We start from the raw sequence: 22,713 nt of genomic DNA, 5'->3' as shown, positions 1-22,713 counted from the left end.
CCAGACTTGGTTCCCATCACTGTCTCCCTTTTCCTTGTTGCCTTGGAAAAGGTCCTTGACCAGGTACCGTTAAAGGAGCAGACACTCTCCTTCTACAAACCCTTTTATTTACCAGTGGAAATATTAAATATTGGTAGATTTGGGGAGCATGGCAAAAGAGCATATTTATTTGTTTGTTGGCCTGTATGATGTGAATGGCTGTCCATTAGAGAGAAAATTCAAGGCTCATTTTGCCTTAGCTTCTGAATAGTTGACCTACGCTAGCTTAAATAAGTCGCTTAGAAGTGAAAGTCATCTTATCTCGCTATGAAACTTTTCAACCATCCAGCCAGAGGTCTTTTATGCTTTATTTTTTTCCGAGTTTTGCTAGAATGTGCATTTCCTGTCTACACTGCAAAGGATGACTCTAATTTTTTGTTTCTGTCGCAGACAGTTGGAAAGGAATATAATAAAGAGCTTGAAAAGCTTTTGTCTATTTGATCACACTGTGCTTTTGGTAATGAAAAACAGAATTGAAGTCTTTCATGTCTCCTTAGCACAGTAGAGACCATGAACGTGACCTTGTTTAGTCATGTTTATGGAAGAAACTTGTATCAGTGTTAGCATGCTTATTAACTTGCAAAATAAAGTTTCTGTGGTCTCTAGTTCTGTTGAATTTGGTGAGAAGGGTGGTGGAAAACTACCGTTGAGCAGAATAAGAAAGAACCACTTTAGATGTATACTCACAGAAGCCACAAAGAAACTTCTGTCTTGGAGACTGTTGTCAATTACTTGCATAGATCCACTTTTACATTATGGGTACCTGGATGTTAGTTTGTTTTCTGAGGACTAGTACTCTCTTCTCCACTCATAGGAGTACTTAACACAATATGACGGGGATATAGGTGTCTCTTCCACATTCAGTTTCTGTGACAGTCATGAATATACTTGGTGAGTGGGATGTTTCATACACTAAAGCAGTGCTAGGTTCAGTGCAAAATGTGTCTGCTGTGTATGTTGTAGAAATTCTGTTCTGATGGTCTTTTCTTCCATCTTTCCACAGCGTGAGACCCAGTGCAGTAGGTAAACAGTATCAGGGCACAGTAAATCATCTCAGAGACTCTGGTGTAGTTACTGAAAAAACAGAAATTAGGCTTTTGGTTAAAATACTAACTGATCAATAAAAGGGTTTGTGAATAATTTTCTTTCATGTGTTTTAGGCTATTCTTAATGAGGATATGGAATCTAACTGCCCAGAGGTTTTATATGAAATTAAAGAAGAAACCTCTATTTTCCCCAAACTTCGACTTGATCCAGTAGATAATAACTACATCTATCTGTCATCTGCCAATAAGGTAAGTACAGCATTAAAAATAATAATAATAAAGTAAACTGTTGCTCTAAGGATTTCTGGCACTTTAGAGGTGAAGCATCAGTATGGGTCAGAGTCCAAACTTAAACATCCAAACTGCAGTTACCAGCTTTATATCTAAGACTGGGTTATGTTCTCTAAGTTTTGGTTGCATTTCTGCAGAGCTCAGAAGAGCTTCTGTTTCCATGGTGCTGCCCACCGTTGTTCTGATCCAGCAAAGCCCTTAATCCCATGATTATTTTATGTCATTCAATCAAGAGAAGCTTTTTTTTTCTCTTTTTTCCTGGAGGCTGGAATCATGCAGAATCAAACCTGGAGGTTGCAAACAAAACTTGTAGACTCTTTGGAGATTGAGTTCCTCTGAAGTGGTAATCCAGGTATTGGTGCCAGGGCTTGCTATTCAATTATGCATTTTCTGATGTGGAGAAATTTCTTAGTTCGTGACAGATGGGTTTGAAGTCTTAATCCTGATGAAGTCAGTGATAAAGTTCTCACTATCTTCAGTTAGGCCTAGACTTAACAAACAAATAAACAAAACAACCCCAGAATTAGAAGTGATTAATGTGTATGCATAGTGAGGCCAAGAAATCCGGCAATCCCTGGAAGCTGCTGCGTGTGGGCATCTGAGTCAGAGCTGCATCCCAACAGTGGCTCCCAGGAACCTGTGTAGTCATTGCAGCATGCCCTGCAGTGGGGCTGCTGAGCATCAACTCAGCAAATTCCATTGTCTCGCCAGCAGCTGGGAAGATGGAAGTGAAAATATAAGGGCTGGCTGTCCATCTTAGCCGGACAGGATTTTACCCAGCACTTGGTTACCTTCATTTACATTACAGTAAGATCCCTTCTCCAGCAGTGGACATACCATTTTAACCTGCCGTCTGAGAGAGTGGGTAAGTTGGTGGGACAACTCCTGACTGATACAAACCATCTATCACAAATGCAGAAGGTTTCAAAATTTCTGTCAAAAATATATGTAAATATTCAAAGGAAAGACTCGCGTTTTCTTTGGCAAGAGCAACTTGTTATAGAGGAGCAACGGCTTCTAGGAATAAATGCCTTTCTAATCATCTCTTGTAGCTTAAATAAGGCATCTACACTGTCTTTTTTTCTACTTGCTAGTCGTCTAAGATGTTGTCTAGTTTCTGAAATTAAATCTCAAACACTTTCAGATAAACTGAATTTTAAAATTTGTAGTTGGAAAAAGTAAATGCAGTTCTGCAGAAAGCTATATATCCTTCTTTCTGTTCAATAAACATAGAAACTTTTAATTTTTACAGATTTGTAAACAAATGGTTTGAATCAGGAACATTTTTCTTATTAAAATTATTAATTAGCACTGTTATTAATAGCATTATTGTATTTGTAAACAGCTTTCTCTTTTTCTTTTTCCTTTCCTTTTCTGAAAATGGCTGACTAGGATATTCAAGCTGAATGTACAAGTATAGATATATACAATACAGCCACAATTATTTATATTTGCTTATTGAAATAGCATTTGCTTGCATGCATGCTAAGTAGTTGCATGCGCTTGTTCCAGTGTGCACATGCAGTTACCTGACATGTTGATGTAAACACAGATGCATTTTGTTTTGCGCATGCATTTTTGGATGCATCTTCATCTATCATTTAAAAATTTCAGTTCTGATGAGAGGAAAACTATGCTGCTAAGCAGAGCGTTATTTGTAAAATACGCCTCCTTTCTATTATTACCTATAACTCACTGTGCTAAACAGTCTTTCCTGCATTACTCTGTCCATGCTGGCCTTTGAGTAGTACAACCAAATTGTCATTGTCAGAGGAGTTTCATCATCTGATGACAAAATGCAGTGTGTGTAAAATAGGCCGCATATTTCTATCCAAAGGTCTCCTGGCAGTGGGGAGTCTGTAAGGAAACTTCCCTGAAGGGATCGTGCTTGGTTGCTCTCAGAATTTTAACGGTAACCCTCAATTTCCCTGTTTCTGGAGGCTATTTTAATTCAGTGTATTATCGCATTCTTTGGTTTTAGGTGAGAAGAATACCAGTTGCAAATTGCAGTAGATATGTTTCCAAGCAAGAATGCTTATCTGCAAAGGATCCCTACTGTGGGTGGTGTTCTCTGAATCAAAGGTATTTTCTGGTATTTTAGCCTTGCATATAAAAGCAATGCATTATTACTCAGTGTATATTTTTACAGGCTTGGGGGTATTCAGCATCAAGATTGTATCTACTGAACTTTTATGAAATCAATCATAGCCATAATTACGAGCGACTTTATTGTTATGTGAAAAGGAGCTCTGTACCTTTTAGAGCCTATGTTAACCCTCAGACTTTTGAGATCTATCCATAAAATGTATGTTGGGCTAAAAAGAAGAAATTGCTCTGGTTTTAGAGCAGATAGTTTTGCTTTCTAAATTGATTGAGAGAGAAAATTGTATACTCATACTTGAAGCATCTTAATAGTTGGGAGTCTCTTGCAGGTTAGTGGAGGGAAAGAGCACTCAGTTTTCTTCAATATTCACAATTCCCTGCTTTGGATCCACTGCCTTTGGTTTAGGCTAGAGGAGAATTAGTTTCTAAGTACTTCGTCCTTGCATTTGAGTGATTAGGTTTGCTGCTTTCTTTGAGTCAGGTTTTAAAGCTACTGCATGTTTGGCCTGGATTTAAGGAATTCCTGGGTCATCAAGCCTAGTCTTGGCAATTGCAAGAAATCACATAATGTAAACCCACCATAAACTGATCAAGCTCCATCTTAAACTTAGATAGGCTTTTTGTCCTGCTTGTTCTGGTCGCATGGCTATCCAAGTGTTTATTTTTTTCCTGGTTAAAATCTCTCTGCTCATTTTCATCACACGTGCATCTATGGAGAGGTTATACTCGTCCTAGTGCCCACAGTGCCTTGGTTTTCCCTGTCCCTCACATTCATTGTCTCCCTGGTTTTGCAGTCCCGTTCTTCACTTTCATTATGCTGTGCTGAAACAGCTCCTTTCACGTAAGGCACTCCTTTCTTCAACTCCATTCCAGTAGATCTTCTGTGAAGTTTTTATGCATCCTTTTAAAATAAGGATGGCCCGGGCTGTCAAAGTGTTCCACAAGAGATTTCAGCTTGTTCAGTGGTCTTTAATCCTTCCCGGTTTGTCCAGGAAGCACCTTACTTTGTGTGTCCTGGGATCATAAATGTCTTTTTCATGACTGCAACACATTGATGGACCACAGTCATCCATGATCACATAAAGCCCCCAGGCCCTTCTGTTTCTCTGTTTTCTTTCCAACTGATGAGTTTCCAGTCTATAGCACATATGGGTTGTGAGATTTTTTTGATGTAGGTACATGTTCTTGTACTTGTGCTTTGAAATGTCATCCCATTTCAAAGTTATCCAAGCTTTCCTGTGTGGTAGTCTCATCCTACTCTGCATGGCAATGTTCCCAACTTTGTATCATCAGTTGATGTTATCAGTGTATACCTTATTTTTATGCCAGTTCATCACTGATTAAAACATGAAGTAAAACTGGCTAAAAGATTGATTTTTAAGGAATTCCACTAGTGACCATCCTTTAAAAGGTTAATACAACTCATTTTGGTTTTGTTTCAGTGTTACCATGATTTTGCTGAAGATTTGCTTCTTTGTGTTTGCAAAGGTGGTTATCAGAAGAGAGTAGGTGTTTATTCTCTAGTGTGCTTTCTTTTGTTTTTTTTTTCATATCCTCTTTTCCTGTCTTATTAGAGACTCTATAAGTTACAGTGGTAAGCTTTTCAGGCTTCTAGTTACCTTATAAAGAGCTTACAAATAACAGTTTTCAGTCAGTAAATCCCCTACTTAGTAGGGGAATCACCGTAAGTTTCCACCCAGTTGAAAAAGAAGTAGTTTACTCTTTTGGAGAAAAAACGAAGTACTGTAATATGGATTTCTTCAACACCTACATATTTTTTCATTGTTAGCACTTAGCATCATTAAATGTTTTTGTGAAGAGAGAGCTCTAATTAAAGTTTTAGAAAAAGAGGACGTTTTTAACAGATACTTTTATCAAAGTCCACTATAGCAATATATTCCATAATATTTTATTCTTTTTTGAAAAAATGCACATGGTGTTGTCACAAAAGTTTTTATTTTGAATTAGAGATCAATTATATGTTTTATACTTTCACTTGAAAATAAATTTTATATTAAATGCGCGCCGAATTTTTTAAATAAAACTTAATAGCAGGGCTTCATTTTGAAGACAGTATGAACTCAAATCCAGTATTTTGATGAAAAAATATGCGTATTTTATTACAGATGAAACAAAACGTTGCCAATCTTCCCATGTCTACTCTGTCTTCCATAAGGACAAATATATAAATTCCTCTTTTCCCTTAAAATCATTCAAAACAATTAGTCATAGCATAGTGTGATTTCTCCTAGTGTTTATAGATTTTCTATAGATGAATCAGATTTACCTGAAGTATGTTGAAATTATTCCAGTACAAGGCACTGATGTTTTACGTGTATTTTCAATATGGAAATAACACAGTATGTCTATGGGTGCCTGAAATCTGAACCTGAAGTTCCATAGGGTATTTAAAGCAGATGGTGCCCCTTTGCCTCTCATGGAAGCCTCGGAATCCTGCTCTCTCAATTTGCTCTCTTCCCCCAGTTAATTAATTAATCTCACCCTCTGCTTTGTGTCTTGTCTTGCTACTATGTCTAAATTCTCTTTTGTGTTGGACAGGGTCTGGGCTACTCCACCTTTCCAAGAAAGCCAGACTGCAGAAACTTTCAGCAACTTTTGCTGTATTGATATTTTTTACTTTCTTAGTATTTCTCTGAATTTGTATGTAAATTTTCACAAATAATATTTATCTGTTCTATGCATTACAGCATGCTTGCAAACAGTGTAGATTGTCTCAAAATAGGAATACAACAAAATAATCTCGTCCTTAAATGAGTGGACTTCTTGTTACTCTTTGCTTCTACAGGACAATTGGGAAAATTTATGCTGAGAGGCATCAGATGCTCTACTTCCCCTTATGTGTCTGTTTCCTATGAAATGACCATTTTCCATTGCCAATTCTTTGAAAGTTAAACATCAGCTTTTAGAGCAACAAAAGACAATTTTTTTTTCCTGGCATAGACAATTACAGACCTTGGTCCTAGGTGATAGTACATTTTTTGCAATGAAATTGTTAGATTCTTCGTTGTAGTTTAGGGAAGCTGGCTCCCTCCTTGTGTTGCTCTGGCAGCCTAAGAATGTAAATATCTTTGTCCTGAGATGGCTTTAAATATTCAGCTTTATCAACTGTTTTCTTTTTTAATATGTTAATATTAGTGTCACTGAGATGTATGTGTTTATTTAGTGCCAAGTCTGACAAGTACATTGCCTTGCATGGTCAAGAGTGTGATCCTCAGCCCATCAGAAACTTTTGGATGTCTCTCTGCCATGCCTCATTGCCAGTGAAAATTATTTATATATACGTATTTTAGCATCTGGTTTATGGACATGAGTTAATGACAGATCCCAACCATCCTTTGTAGTTCTAAAGCTGGTGCTGATGGACCTTTGTGATCTCAGTAAGCTGAACAGAGATATAAATGAGACTTAAATTTGTCCTGATTGTTAGCCATTCTTTCAATTTCTGAGAGTGTAGTTGTGTTCTGAATGTATTCAGATGCAAAGCTCCACCAGGTTCTTACATAGTGGTTTCCTCAGTTAGACCACAAAGGAAGTGACCCCGTGATTAACTTCATTGCTATTGCCAACATCTTAATTTACAGAGAAGGTGGCCTTAGGGTTTGTATGGTTTGTGGGGTTATTTGGGGCATTTTGGAAAGTGGTGGGTATGTTTCTTGAAAGTCTTTTATGTGTTATTCCTTCTGAAGAACAAAAACATTGTGAAATATGTTCAAACAGTGAGCTCCTCATGCAAAAATTATATCAAGGTCCATGCTCTGCAAGAATGTCCACATTTCTAGTTTTTAGCGAAAGAATAGTTCCCTAATACACGTCTCTAGTCACATAATTGAACCAAGACATGTTTCTACCTTTTGTAGAAAAGTATTATTATTAAAGCATTAAGTATCACATTTATGAATATTCAAATTAATATTAAAATATTAAGTTATATGCATTTGGCAGTAACTTGTCTTTACTTGCTAGCTATAGGAAATTACTTGAAGTTAATCTATGAATTGTTCATTAGCTGTTCGCATCAGACAATATTTTAAAGATTCATCTTTCAGACTCAGTGACTGTCCATCTAATTTGTATTCCAATATTCTCTTTTTTTATTGCATGCTTTAATATGTATTGTCCTTACAGTACTTATATATCCTGGTGTTCCCTCCTTCTTACTTAATTTTATGCTGTTGTATAGTTTTTCTTTCCTCCAATTTGACATTTACAACATTTTTGTTTACTTTTTGCCATCCTACTTCTGAAATTAATTTTATTATTGAAGATGGAGAAATCTATTTTGAACTACCTTTTCAAAACAGGTGTTCTTAACCAAGAGCAAAGATTACCATTCACATCAGTGGACAATAGAGGTGATTAGGAAAAAGAATTCATCTCAGCTCTACACATTTGAAGCGTAGCTCCACATCTGAGCTTCATCCCCATCTCCTCTTAGTCTTATCAGAGAGAAGCAGCAGAATCTATAGTGTGATTAATTTCCTTTTTGTGTGAATGTCTAAAATAACTTAGGAGAATCTTACCCTGAAAGAGCATATTTCTCCCCATTGAGTGTAGAGTGAAAAGGGGTCAGATCTAGAGCTGTACAATGAAGCAGTCGAAAGTGAGTGTGATGTATTCCATCTCAGGCTACCACGTCCGTCGTTACTGGCCAAGTATCTTGTATATGTTTAAGTTCCGTTGACTTAATGAGGACCCTAGAGCATATATCAATGCAGAGTAATTTATTCTGATAAGCAGAAGATTTTGTTGATTGTTTCCCTGGAGCTTTTTGCAGTTTTAACCATATTCCTGTAAAAAAATCAATAGTGTTGCTGTAAAAAATCAATAGCATACTAAATAAGTTGAAGTACAGTGTCTGAAAAAAAAGCCATCATAAGGAAGCTAGTATAATTTTATGTATAATTTTAGGTGCACATTAAAAGAAAATTGTACACGTTCAAACAGCACAAAGGTTTGGTATAACATTTCACATGCACCTGATAAAGATCTGAAAATCCTGCTAAGTTTCCCTGCCAGAAATCAGGTATGTATACCCAATTTTATGTGTATTTGTTTATTGTGACTTAAAATGTGTCATTTTGTCACTTATTGCAGCTTTCCCTCTTTTGTCACTACATTCCATATATATGTCCTTCTTACCCCAACAATTGGCGAAAGTACTGGAAATCTCAGTATGCTGAATATGTAGATCAGACAGATGTTCTTTTCCTCTCCCATAAAATGTATCTTGAAGCTATACTTCATGATGTTGACTCAAAGATTCACTATGCTGACAAAGAGAACTTTTCCATTATATCACTATCAGCTATTTTCATATTTCCAGTGAATATGGATTGAGTGCATTATGTAAGTTCTGAGCTTTGTAACAAGTTACAAAACATTCACTGGGGCGCATATGCTAACACAAATGCGTCTTTAAGTGCTTGATATTAGTATTTACTCAGTATCTGTTCACAGCAAACATAGCCTTGAGTATTTGATTATCAAGTATTGTGACCGGCCACTTAATCTGCATGCTATTGTTTCTGGTTTCCTGATTGAATGCATTAGTGTGTTCATATTTGTAAAGCACTCTCAGCGAGAAACAAAGAATAATTAATTACAAGACAAATTCTGTTTCATAATTAAGTGCAGTTTGGATATGGATGCAAATGTAGGCTCTCTGTGAGGACTTATGGTCTTGCTCAAATATTTTGAAGGAATTATAATAGCATGTAATACTTTTATAGCAAAATTCTTTTTTTTTAAGACCAAAAATATTCCAGAATGCTCCCCTCACATACCTTAGAGATCCATTTAATTTCCATAAGTAAGCAATGCTGTTCCTTTCAGGACTCTTTGTATTGTTTTTCCTGTTGGGAGTGGGCCTCTCCTTGGAGAAGCTACCTAATGAATTATCTGCTTCTGCCACAAAAATTTTCTTTCCTGCATTTCATAGTTTCAAGTTTTCTGTAAAAACAAGATGAGAAGTTAACAATTTTTACAAGAAATATATTATATTTTTATGTTTTTATTGTTTTATAGGTCACTGTGTCTACAAGCATAAGCAAAACCCTTACTTCCTGTATGATAGAAATTGTAAAACCTATTGAAATATTTTGTGAAAATGTAGTGCTGAAAAACTCATCCTGTTTCTGCAGTCTAACTACTCTGGTGACAATGGATTATGGTATGTTTTAATATTACATTTATTTAGTACTTATTCACTGTCTTTTATTGCTGAAGAGAACTGAGCACAAATACTAGCCTTATGTGTATAATAGTAGGTAATACTCTTTATTAAATGTCATTGAAAAAAAGTTCCTGTTCTGTCAAGTGATTTGAGTATGCTTACTCTATTCTTGATAATTAAATATCTGTTAATATGGAATCCTCTCTAGAAGTAATAAAACATATTAACCTATAACTAGAAGCAGCTTCTTCAAATAAGCCTGTAGCAGTGCCGTCTCTCGGCTTTGGGGAGTATATTTACGTGGTGCAGTTAGCAGCTGTGTAAGGAAACTTCAGGTAGCTACAATGACAATCAAGCTGGCTGGAGCCATGGAAGCAGTGTTGTTCCAGTGCCCTGCCTTGACAAATTAACCTATCTTAGCCCTTCTCTCACCTGCAAACAGAATTTGTCTTTGCAACAATCAGTACCGGCATAAGTAAGAGGAGAATCTGTGAATGTCTGTACAACAAATAATCTCAACATTCAGTGAACCCCTTGGTCAACCTCACTTAGATACTTGTAAGAAAGGGATTTTCCCAATTAGATGATTAGTAGAAAAATATATGGTTCAAGGGCAATTTGGCTAGTATACCTTTTGTGTTTGACTTGATTTCTTTAATCTTTCTGAATTACTGGTAGAATCCCTTCACTATTAATAATTTTTGTACTATTTTGTTCAATGGTAGTTCTCAGAATTAGAGGCCTGAGCCATTTGTACTGGATGCATGGATTGTGCCATCTGTTTTGGGCATCCTGTGGGAAACTTTTGTCCTGGAGAAACTGGCTGCTCATGGCTTGGACATGTGTACAGTATGCTACGTGAAGAACTGGCTGGATGGCTGGGCTCAAAGAGTCATAAGTGAATGGAGTTCAATCCCATTAGCAGCCGGTCACCAGTGACATTCCCCCAGGCTCAATCTTGGGGACAGTTCTGTTTAGCTTTTTTGTCAATCTGGATGAGAGAATCGAGTGCACCCTTAGTAAGCTTGCCACCAAGTTAGTTGGCACTATTGGTCTGCTTGAGGGAAGGAGGGCTTTGCAGAGGGATCTGGATAGGCTGGATCGATGGGCCGAGGCCAATCGCATGACATTCAACAAGGCTAAGTGCGGGGTGCTGCACTTGGGTCATAACAACCCCATGCAGCAATACAGGCTTGGGGAACAGTGGCTGGGAAGATGTCCAACAGAAAAGGACCTGTGGGTGCTGGTCAACAGCTGGCAGAACATGAGCCAGCAGCAGGCCCAGGTGGCCCAGAAGGCCAACGGCATCCTAGTCTGCATCAAAAATAATTTGGCCAGCGGGATGAGGGAAGTGTTTGCCCCCTTTTACATGGCACTGGTGAGACCATACCTTGAGAGTACTGTGTTCAGTTTTGAGCCCCATGCTACAAGGAGGATATTGAGTTGCTGGAGCACATGCAGAGAAGAGCAGCAAAGCTGGTGAAGGGACTAGAAACCTAGACTTATGAGGAGCAACTGAGGGAACTGGGGTTGTTTAGTCTGGAGAGGAGGATGAAGGGAGATCTCATCACTGCCTACAGCTACCTGAAAAGAACTTGCAACAAGGAGTGTGTTGGTATCTTTTCTCACATGACAAACGATAGGACAGAAGGAAACAGTCACAAGTTGCACAAGAGGAGGTTTAGGTTGAACATGAGGAAGAATTTCTTCATGGAGAGCATGGTCAAACATTACAATGGGCTGCCCAGGAAAGTGGTGAAGTCCCTATCCCTGGAGGTACTTGAGTGATGTGTGAATGTGGCACTAAGGGACATGGTCTAGTGATGTGACTCAGTTGATGGTTGGACTTGATCACAGAGTCATGGAATCATTAAGGTTGGAAAAGACCTCCAAGATCATCTAGTCCAACCATCCCTCTACCACCAGTATCACCCACTAAACCATGTCCCTAAGCACCACATCCATCCTTTCCTTCAACACCCCCAGGGACGGTGACTCCACCACCTCCCTGGGCAACCTGTTCCAATGCCTGACTGCTCTTTCTGAGAAGAAATGTCTCCTCATTTCCAACCTGAACCTCCCCCGGCGCAACTTGAAGCCATTCCCTCTAGTCCTGTCACTAGTTATCTGTGAGAAGAGGCCAACCCCCAGCTCCCCACACCTTCCTTTCAGGTAGTTGTAGAGAGCAACGAGGTCTCCCCTGAGCCTCCTCTTCTCCAGACTAAAGAACCCCAGTGCCCTCAGCCGCCCCTCACAGGACTTGTGTTCCAGGCCCTTCACCAGCCTTGTAGCCCTTCTCTGGACACACTCCAGGGCCTCGATGTCTTTCGTGTAGTGAGGGGCCCAAAACTGAACATAGGAATGGTCTTGATGATCTTGAAAGTATTTTCCAACCTAAATGATTCTGTGGTTCTATGATTAAGTAATAGAATGATCTGGTAAATTACTGAATATCTGGACTTTTTGAGCTGTTCTCTAGGTTCTCAAAGTTGAGATGATAATCCTTCACAGTGGAGTCTTTTTTGACTAACAGGAGTAAAATATCCCCCTTGCATTTCTTCAGGGATCTATATAGAAGCACAGGGTTCTTTTATTACAGGTTGTCTTTTCACCTTTTTTAAGTTGCCTATGTTAGAATACAAAATAGAATAGAGGCAGGTTCCCTGGAATATTGGAACTTCAGGAGCTTATCCACAGCCTTTGCACAGGAAAAACTCCTCTGATACCATATATTTTTGTGTGCCATGTTCCTGTCTGAGAATCAAGAGGAAAAGACTTTTTCCCTAGCAGGTGACAGCTAGGCTGATATGCGTTGGGTATTCTAGACTATTAAGGTGGCTTTAGTAAACACTGTAAAGGACACAAGGACAAAAATCCTTTTTTAAGGACAAAGGCATTAGAGAAGAAAATATGTCCTTTACAGACCTAGTCCCAAACGCCATGCTTTCTTGTAGTTATGGAGTTCATTGTCATTTTGGTTCTGTGTCTTCCTGGACTAGGGCTTTCTCTTACTCCATTAGCAAGTCTTCAGAATATAGTATTATGGAAGCCTGGTTGCCTTGCTTGTATTTTGTGCCAAAGATGAGCGCTTTTACTGTGTTAACCAGAAGGCTGTGAGCTTAGCTTGTGCCTGCCGGTGTTACTGCCATTCACATGTTCCTATGAGTTACATTAGTGGGCAATAGAAGTGTGGGAGTTATGTTGACTGTTTATAGCACCTCGTGTAAAGTGACCTCAGTCTCACCAGAACATGCATTTGCAAAATTCCTTCAGGTACCATTTCTTGAAAAAAACATTTTGAAAATATCTGCTACTCAATGCAGTCGGATGGATTTTGAAAGGTCAGCCCAGGCCATGCAGAAAGCAATAGTTTTTTGTTTTGTTTTGGTTTGGTTTGTTTGTTTGTTTGTTTTTCTGTTAATTTCAACAGAGACAAAATCAGGAAACCATTTTTGACTGTGTCATTTTTAAAGTATTTAAACTTAGAAGACAAGCTTTGCCAGAAGTGGTAATTTTCTTGCTTTTACTTATTACTCCTAGTAAAATACTGTTTTTCAGTAGTCTGTGGTTTAAGACCTGTCTCATATAATGACCTAGGCAAGTGATTTGGGCGATTTTGTGCCCAGCACGTCAGATTTCTGCAGATATGTAGATTTCTGGAGATGCAAATAGGTGTTTGGTGGAGGATTTCAGAGTGTCTGTGTGCACTCATCTACATCTTCAAGCACTGAAATACCTTTAAAAATCAGACTCTTTGCTTTCCATTTAGTAAGGTATTTAAGCACATGAACAGTACCAAGGGTTGTTTCTGAAAAGCGCGCAAGTGACCTTTGCAGTAAGCACCCAAGTGCCGTGCTGGCATTTGGAGCTAGGAGATACTACTGATTTAGCAGTTTAGATGTAGCCAAAGCTGGTTTTCATCTGAATAAGCCAGCCTGTGGTAAAGATAAAGCTTTCCCTACCTTTACAAGGTGGGTATGCTTTAAATCTATGTAGCTTTCCTGTATTAAAAAGCTATCTGCTTCTTAGCATAGAAAAGCCAGAAAGGTCTGCACACATGGGTTTCATTTGATCTCAGACAGCCATTCATTCTGCAGACGTACACATCTGCAGGCACACAGATGAAAGAGACCATGGCTTAAGTGGTATATAGCTAACTCTGTTTTTCGATGTGGTATTCTGCTCATGGGAGAAGATAGTCTTTCATTCCACAGCTGCCAGCGAATTGTCGGTATAGTAATTACTAGCTGAAATAATGGCAAATTGACTCATGCAATCATAAAAGATTTAAATAGGATGAAAATTGCTACTGCATAGATTACAAAAGAAGACTCTGAAACCAAGTGAGACAGAAAGAAATAGAAGTACAGTATGTTGGGGTGTCTTGCATTAGAACAGTCTGTTGTGTTAAAATGTTTGAATTCAGGGTCTGGCTATGCTACAGGTATACTGTATGCTCTTTAGGAGATGATCTTACATTCCCACTTCACAGTGGCATTTCCTTATCTGTATCTTTACAATTGCATTACTTGTCTATATTGTGCATAGGTGGCATCAAGCTAAATTAATGAGTGTGTATATAGTCTTTAAATAACTCAGCAGAAGGATGCTATAGAAGGATAAAATCTGGTTATTTTTATCAGTCAAAAGTGTGAGGAATATGTGTGTGAGAATACCATGTAGAGAACAGCTGAAGGCATATGAGTCTTCAAGTCAATTATTTTTTAACAGGTATTTCTTGTAATATCCAGCATATGTCTAACAGTCACATTTTTCCAGATTGTCTAGTCCTTGAAGCATCGCTGTCCTCGAGCTCTTGGAATATCACACAAACATTTCAGTTGGAAAAGTAAGAGCCTGATTCCTATTGAAGTTCTTTGAGGGGTTTATGTGTGTGCACAGGAAGGGGGGTATGAAATATGATTGTTCTTTTTTTTTGGTGTTTATTAAGGAAATACATTCCACTAAATATACCCAAATCCCTTTTTTTGGCGCATTTCCTCCTTCACCTCTTTTTTTATTGCCCTTGAAGAGCTGCTTCTTTTGATGACTCTTTTATTTAATGGGACCCTGGCAGCTGTAGGAGAGGCATTATAATGACTGAATGACAAATGTCTGAAAAAATAATAAAGGATGCCATAACGACATTAAGATCTTTTTTGTCTGTATGAGAAAGGTGAGCCTCTGATACTCAGGATAAGACCTAAGTCAGAGAAATCAAGAGATTTTTTGAAAGTAACTTTATGGAGCTGTTTTTTAATGGAGGAGGTTGTGATTTAGATGTGGTACATGGGTAACATAAATGCAATTAAAACAGAAAATGACATCAAATCTGCTAACAGTAATAGTAAATACCTATTGTTCTGTACACACTATTTTTCAGAGCCACACTTCTTGTTGACAGGTTGCGGTAGAAATCATTTCTGCCCAGTATGTGACCTAACCCTTTATGATTTTTGGTTGTTAAAACTTAGATGTGACTAACATATACTCTAGGTGTCTGCAGTGTTTCACACCCCTGTCCTTTACAAGGAGCCTGATTTATAGGCACCAGTGATGAAACCAATCTCCTGCTTTTGGGGAAGTGGCACATCACTGCCCAGTCCCTGGAGCAACACAGAGAAGAAGCTGTCTTCCTCTAAATCACAGCATTTCTCAGCATGTGTAGCCTATGCTACTTTTCACTATCCTCTTCACTCATTGATGCATAGCAAAACAATGAGCTTGTCTTCAACAGGCATATTTTTTTGGAAAGGGGAGACAGCAGCAAACCAACAATACTTGCTAATACTACACACATAGAATAGAAGTTCAGGAAAGCTGTAAAAGAATCGACGATGCTTTTTTTTGTCCTTTTCATGATTGAAAGTACAATCTGGCCACTTATATACCGGAAAAACCACATCAAAATGAAATCCAAAGTGCTCTGTCTGCTTCACGCTTTTTAGAAATGTATGACTTTCAGCATCTTAGCGCAGATGATATTTCATACTAAATTTGTCCTCAGAATAAGCAGAACAGAACAATAGGCTTGGAGGGTAAACTCAGGTTATGTTTTACACATTTCATTACATGCTTGCCAGATTTTTCTCTTGCATTTGTGCTTTTTTTCTGTCACTTGAAATTTCACATTCATGACTGACTCTAGATCGAGTCCCTGTGTTTTACAAAACCCTGTTTTCTGTGTTACCAGTTGCTCACGGTGTATAAACGATGGTGAGTGTGCCAGCTGTAAATGGACGCGTGTCTCTTCCGCCACTGCCTGCCAGGTGAAGTTTGTGAGGAAAGCTGGAATCCCCTGTGATACCTTTTCATTGTATTTTTTTACATCTGAGCAGTAATCTGTCTCTTTCTTGTCCTGACATGGAGAAATGCTGATTTTTTTCAGGATAGTTGCAGCACCACAACTGCTTCCCAAGGGATCGCCACTGCACAGAAATCAGAGGTAAGTTAGCCTTTTCAGATCAGCATTGTTGAAGTAATGTGGGTTGGAGAAGAAATTTATATAAAATGAAAGAACTTTGAAGGAAGAATTGAGTTATGGATGAGGAAACAATTTGTTATACAAAAAGATAGCGCAAAACTTGGATTAGTGCTATTTTTCTTAGTGCTTGGGTGGTGCTTAAAGATTCCCACTAAGTTTTGGAGTTTGGATCCAGACACTGAGACAGTAAGCACTGCAAAAGTCATGTGCCTAGCTCTAGACGCAGTATTTGCAATATTGCCTTAAATGCCAGAATCCACGTGTACTGTGTTTAGGTGATCTAGTGACAAAAGCCAGCGGATCAGCCGGAGATGGAGCTACCCTCCATCCATGCCACCCAAGAAGGATCATTGGAAAGGAAGGAGTGTTGCTGGTGGCAAAAGACCTTTCTGAACCTGGTTGTTTGGTTCTCTTCTGAAATCGTATAGACTGTGTGAACCTATCCCTTTTTTTTTCAAATGACAGCCCTTTAACCATGAGGTTATCCCTTCATTCTTTATGGTACCAAATGTATTTATTTTTTCATAAAACTGAGCAATCTTGTCATCAGTGGTTGCTTATGACATACAGGTGTTAGGAGAGAAATGAGTATCGAAGAGAAATTTGACTGATGAGTAAGTGCGTAGAGGTTTGCTGCCTACAATTCTGGGTTTCTGCTTTTCTGTGAATGATAACATGGTTGGTATAAATAGGCACTGTGTTCTTATCTCTAAATGTTTCATTAGAACTACCCAAACTTTTACATGTGAAGACAGGAATTACCTCTTAAATCCAGCAGTTCAGCTGAGGTGTCTTAAACAAGATCACAAAAGCCGTTTTGTTTTCTGCGGAGATGTGTGGGATTGCAATACTCGGGCTTCTGAACATTAATATTCTGGATTTGGTGTGCATACAAGCATTAGTGCTGGTGAAAGAACAGAGGAGATTCTTCTTTGCTCTTCTTCCAAGTGCATTAATTTGACATTGGTAAATAGTTGGAATTGCCTGGGAGATGGCTTTCTTCCACATGCCTTATCTGGGAAAGACAGTGATGGACAAGGCTCTGAAAGCACTAGAGGCAATCCAAAGACAGATGTTTATTTAGATGTGATTGAGCCATTCAGAGAGCTTGAAATTGCTTTTGAAATCCTGCTTTCCTTTGGCTGCTGGTGCTTTAAGGAGGGTTTGAGAAGGAGGTTTTATATTTTCCCACAACCCCAGCCCCAGCCAAGCATTTATATAAATATACTTTATTTTGGTGATGGCAGCCCCAGTCCTGCTCCTGATTCCAGCTGCTGGTTTCCATGCTTGCACCTTCCTCCCCTTGTGCTGCAGCAGCAGCTGGACTAGTTGTGCACATGCTCTTGACAAAGAAACTGATTTGGCTGGAAATAAATGTTTTCTTTTGGCAGGTTGTTTTTCAGCTGGGTTTAGCTGCGTGATCCAGGTCTTTGTGTGGCCTTGGAGTCCTGCACCAGCGCTGGTGAAGGAGCAGCGCAGGGACAGGGATGTGCTCCCTGGGGTGTCAGAGGCTGATTAAACGGGTCCACTGCCAAACATCTCGCTGTGACCTGCGGCCGCGCTAACCACAGCTCTGAGGATGTGTCTGTCACTGTTTACAAAGCCCCAGGGAAGCGCTACGCTGTCCGGGGACGGGGGGCTAAGTCTCAGCAGCACAGAGCTCTATCGAAGCTGACAGGATGGTGCTGATTTACATCACCTGAGGACCTGCTGCGCCCTTGCTGTGTGTCTCTCTTTCATCACCATGGCATCTGCATGCCTCACAACTACTGGTTTTTATAAACGTCCTTCTGCCTCTGCTGTTTCCCTTCACTCTCGCTAGTGTGGTCTCCTCCAGCCACCCAGTGGCTGTGTGTGCGGGGGCTGAGGGGGCAGTGGGTCCCTTCGGAAATGAGCACCGCAGGCCCAGCCGGCCTGCGAGGAAGCGTTGCCTCTCCCGCATTCAGTGGTGAAATCCAGTTTCTTTGCTGCTGAGGAAGGTGTCGCAGACCACCACAGTCAGGTCAGGACTGTCCAGCGGCCGAGGCCAGCTGGCCCCAGAGCTGCTGGTGTCTGCCTGAAACCACAAGTCTGAGGTGGGGCACAGCGAGGCGGCTGGCATTGTGTCACCGCAGGGAAGGTGCAGCTGTGCGGTGAAACTTCTGGGTGAACTGTGCTCGCCGCAATTTCCAGCTAGCGTTAAAAAAAAAAAAAAAAAGGAAAGAAGGAGAACAAAGCATTCTGTACAACCATGCCATCGTTCTCTTTCTTGGTTTAGAGGCTGGCTGTAAGCTGAAGTTTGAGGAAGCCTCATTTCCTGCCTGCAGCACCTCTGGGTGCCCTGTGTTTCCTCTCCGGTGCTCGCAGTCCCGACGTAGCTCTGGGGGTCTCTGTGTGCTTGTGTGATACTGAACAATCCTGTCCTTCAGGGCTCCCTGCTGCTTGCCTGTGGGAGTCCGGAAGCTGTTTTGGACTCCTTTATGTAGTATTTGGCTGCTGGGTGTGTGTGAGGATACTTGGGTTCCTACAGTGCGCTGGAGGGACAGGACAGGACATAGCTGCAATAAAGCACTGCTGTTTCGCAGGCTTCAGCCTCTCAGATTTCTGCCTCATTCATGTTCCTCGCTTACCAAGAGTTCATCTGATCCCCAGGTCAGGGTGGGAGTGAACTTTCCTCTTCAGCAGTTTGTCAGGCATTTCCTTTGCCCTCCTCCATTATTCCTGTCAGAAGTCACCTTGGAGAGAAGGAATTTCTTTAACAAACTCCTTACTTTTGCAGGCCCTTTGGCCCTGGCCTTTGCCCTCTCTTGCTCTTTCCTAAGGGAAAAGCTGTGGCTTTAGGTCAGCTGTGACAGGTCTCACATTTTTTCTGGAGTGTTTCAGTGTTTGTTGGGCCATGGCAGTGCATGGGGAAAACACCCCAGGGTCTTTTCTGAAACAGGCAAATGCTGTGTTTGCAGAGGATTGGAGAAGGGATCCAGGTGGTCTCCTCAGGCCATGAGCCTGAAGTCTTGATGCTGCTCTGGGACATGAAAAGATCAGTGGGGAGAAAACCACTGTGGCAAGCACTTCCCTAGCTTTCCTAGAGGTTTTGCACCAGCTCTGTTCTCAGTATCAGAGAGGTTGAACTTACCCATCGATGCATTCACAGGCAAACTCAACAGAAATCAAGTTAATCACAAAACACTAAAAACTCAAACTGGTCGTATGGGCAGTCTAAAACCAATCTAGAAATCATTTGCCTGAAAAGGTCCCAAGCACTGTGATTTCAAATGAGTGTTTTCCTTTTTTTTTTTTTGGAATGCTTTCAGTTTTCTCTTGATGTCTGAAAGATGCACAGAGAGGAAGCTGACTGTCTGATTATAAAACTGGGGAAGCAGCAAAACTGATTAAACATGAGATGCTGTCAAAAGCATCAAGCAAATAGACTAGGAAAAAAATCTCTGTTCTCGGTAGTGTTAGTAAGTTAGAGTAAGTAAATGGAAAGATACAAAAAAAAAAGCCCGGTTTAAAAATTGGCCATGTTTCTTTAAGACAGACAGCATCAGAGCAACCTTGGGTTATTCTCAAATGCAGAGATAGATTTGTAAATTTGTTTGCATCAAAATGAGATACCAAAAGATCTCTGCAATTGTGCTATACCTTCATGTCAAAGTATGACTTTGAAAAGACTTTCTAGTAAAGCTCATTCTGGGCTCTTTCTTGACTTTTCATTCTACGATTTGACACTGCTTCCCCATTTCAAGTCAGGAGAGATGCCTTCATTTGTTTCTCAGATCTCTCACAGTGACAGCACCATGGTTTTTGTCTCGTGTTGTTTCATAGTTCTTCAAGGGTCACGCTAAATGTGTCATTTCAGGCTGAGTTTTTATGATACATACCTTCTAGCATGTCAGATTATGATTCCTTTTGGCAACTTTGTTATGAGATAAATTGAAATATAAATTATGTAGGTAAAAATAGTTGGCTTGTAAAGAAGTTGTGATTGACAGTACTTCCCAGGATCAAACTTAACAAGATCTGAAATTAATAAGAAAAATGTATCTCAGTGCTGTCAAACCCACATTCCTGTGCAGTGGTTCTTTTTGCTGCTGTTTTAACTGCCTAGCCTCTTTGTAAACAGTCTGTTTTGCTTTGTTTTCTAATAGCATATCAACATTCATTCCATCGAACCTTTGTGGATTTCTACATTAGGCAAAAGTGAAATAACAGTCAAAGGAGAAAACTTTACACGTGCATCGGGCATAAAACTGATTCTGACGGGCATCAGTGGCTGTAAACCAGACATGTGAGTTAGCACAGCTCTCAAAAGTACTACTGTTTACTTTGCATAGTGTAAATTATGTTTTTATACCCCAAACCCCATTTTTCCCTAGCAATACAGTTGTGTGAACAGTTGTCATGGACCTCTTCTCAGTGGAGGGGGATGCTCTGCACTCCTTTAGTTATTCTTCCACTTTAAATTCCTAGAGGATGGAAATGAATGTGGTGTTTGGGTACAATGCAAGGGATGGCGTGGGTACGTGGGTGGTTCTCAGTAGTGGTTAGGACAGGTCTGTACCTGTGGCCCTCTGGTCTTGCAGCAGGCAACAAGAAGTTAGGTCACAGGAAAACCTTGGCATTAGTTTGGCTCTCCTTTGCTTCAGAGTATCCCCCATATATTCTAGGATTTGGCTTGTGAAAGCACAGACACCATGCCAGGAAGGGAATCTCCCATGCAACAGCTTGTACTTTTCTCTGTTGATGATTGCACAGTGTAAACCCCTAGATAATTAGGCTATCTTATTCTCAATCATTTTCAGGTGCAGCTGCAATGGCTGCCTGTGATTACCAAGTCCTTTTTACATAGCTCGCACTTGAAAAAGTATTCACATAGTACAGCTCAATTTTTACTTCAACCACAAATTTACTGGGGACTACAGAAAACCAAAGAAGAGAAGGAGAGAGAGGGAGGGAAGAACAAGAGAGAAAGGGGAAGGGGAGACAAAGGGGTGGGGGAGGAAAGAGAGAAAGGAGGAGGGGAAGGAGAGAAAGACAAAGAAAGGAAAAGAGGAAGAGAGTGAAAAAGAAGAAAGGAAAGGAAACAGAAAGTTCTCATTCTTGACTAGTTAATGAACCATGTTGGTAGAACAAAGAAGTAAAAAAAATAAACAGCAGAATGACACATTACATTACATAGCCTTATCCCAAGGCTGTGAGACCAATATCTGTACCATCTTGTGTGATTATTGTGACACACAGCAACTTCATTCAAAAGATGCCCTACTTTGTCTTTTCAACTCCCTGCTTTCTCTTTTCACCTCCATCTGGCAGCTCAGAGATTCATTCCTCTTCTCTCCTCATCCTTTGCTTTAGGTTATAGGCTTCATGCAGTAACACCAAATGAGTGGCTGAATCTGTGATTCAGCATCTGTGACTGTTTTCTCTCTCCTCCAGCATTAAAGTTAGAAATGTGCTAAATGATACACAAATGACATTTGCTCTCCCACCAACACGTAAAGAGGCCAAAAGTGTATGTATACAGGCTGATGGGAGAAAATGTTCACCAGCAGTAACCCTGCATTATGTTTCACCGCCATCATGTTTCGGAATTACACCAAATACCTCCTGGATCAGGTAAAGTGTGTCTTTCCATACTTTTTATATATTTAATAAAATGCAGTTCCACTGAGCCAGTGAGTGTCCTTCCTTGGCCAGACTGCAGCTGATGGGAACTTGGATGACTGCAGTAACCTGTTGTGGAGGATGAATTTATACTGGTGAACTGGTTTAACATTTAACTTACAATAGTCACAATAGCTGCAAGACAGATCCTGTGTTTTATAGGATTCCATAAACTTCCTCCTGTTCACCCCAAGTCTCCATGGTAGAAGTTAAAAATAGTCTCTTCATACTGAAGCTAAATCCAAAAGTCGGGGCAGCACACACAAATTCAAACTCAGAATATTCTAACTTTGATTTCTTGGTTCTAATATACACTTCACCTTCAAAACAGCATAAAGTATCAGTGAATTGAAAATGAAGTTAAAATTATCTCCACTGAAGTGATAGGTGCAGACTTGCTTTAGCATGGGTTTCCCTAAAGCCAAACAAGGCCCTTTCAAGCCTCTGCTGTGCTCTGCAGGAGACTCTCAGCTCTGGTGTCAGACATGCAGGGCAGTTTGAGACATTCTCAAGCAGAGTGTTGCACCTGCCTGTCCCTCTGCTGCACAGCAGAGTAGCAGAAGGGATTTTACCTGCTTTCATGTTCTCAATCTGACATCTTGGCATCAACCACGGGCAAGTGTGGGTTTGAGGTAATGTGTTGGTCTGGCAGCTGCAGCACCTGAGCAGCTAGAACACGTGCCCTCACCTCCAGGTGAGGGGCAGTGCAGGCAGCTGGAAATTAATAATACCTTAAACCACTCCAACTGCGTTCAGCAGAGATGCTGGGCTACAGCCCTCAGACACAAGCACCATTGTGTGTGCTGAGACAGATGGTCTGAATACTGCCAGGCATGTTCCCTGCGAGGTGCCTGGCACCATCGGTTTGTCCTGAGGAAAGCAAGAATTAAGCACAGGCAGGGCTGCTCTAGGGC

At 40.1% G+C, this 22,713-nt stretch overlaps 1 protein-coding gene across 1 annotated transcript in view; it reads left to right on the top strand.

Moving 5' to 3' along the window:
- Positions 1–22,713, top strand: part of PLXNC1 (plexin C1) — a 70,521-nt gene that overhangs the window by 12,894 nt on the left and 34,914 nt on the right. Inside the window, exons 3-11 of the mRNA XM_040557238.1 lie at positions 1,200–1,334; positions 3,358–3,458; positions 8,409–8,523; positions 9,525–9,669; positions 14,452–14,521; positions 15,866–15,941; positions 16,061–16,117; positions 20,284–20,423; positions 21,572–21,751. Coding sequence (XP_040413172.1) covers positions 1,200–1,334; positions 3,358–3,458; positions 8,409–8,523; positions 9,525–9,669; positions 14,452–14,521; positions 15,866–15,941; positions 16,061–16,117; positions 20,284–20,423; positions 21,572–21,751 — 1,019 coding nt within the window. The remainder of the gene's footprint in view (positions 1–1,199; positions 1,335–3,357; positions 3,459–8,408; positions 8,524–9,524; positions 9,670–14,451; positions 14,522–15,865; positions 15,942–16,060; positions 16,118–20,283; positions 20,424–21,571; positions 21,752–22,713) is intronic.

This window comes from Cygnus olor, chromosome 1 (genome assembly GCF_009769625.2).
Source record: "Cygnus olor isolate bCygOlo1 chromosome 1, bCygOlo1.pri.v2, whole genome shotgun sequence".
Lineage (NCBI taxonomy): Eukaryota > Metazoa > Chordata > Aves > Anseriformes > Anatidae > Cygnus > Cygnus olor.
The sequence above is the reverse complement of the archived record's forward strand: the minus strand, read 5'-3'. Positions and strand labels throughout refer to the sequence as shown.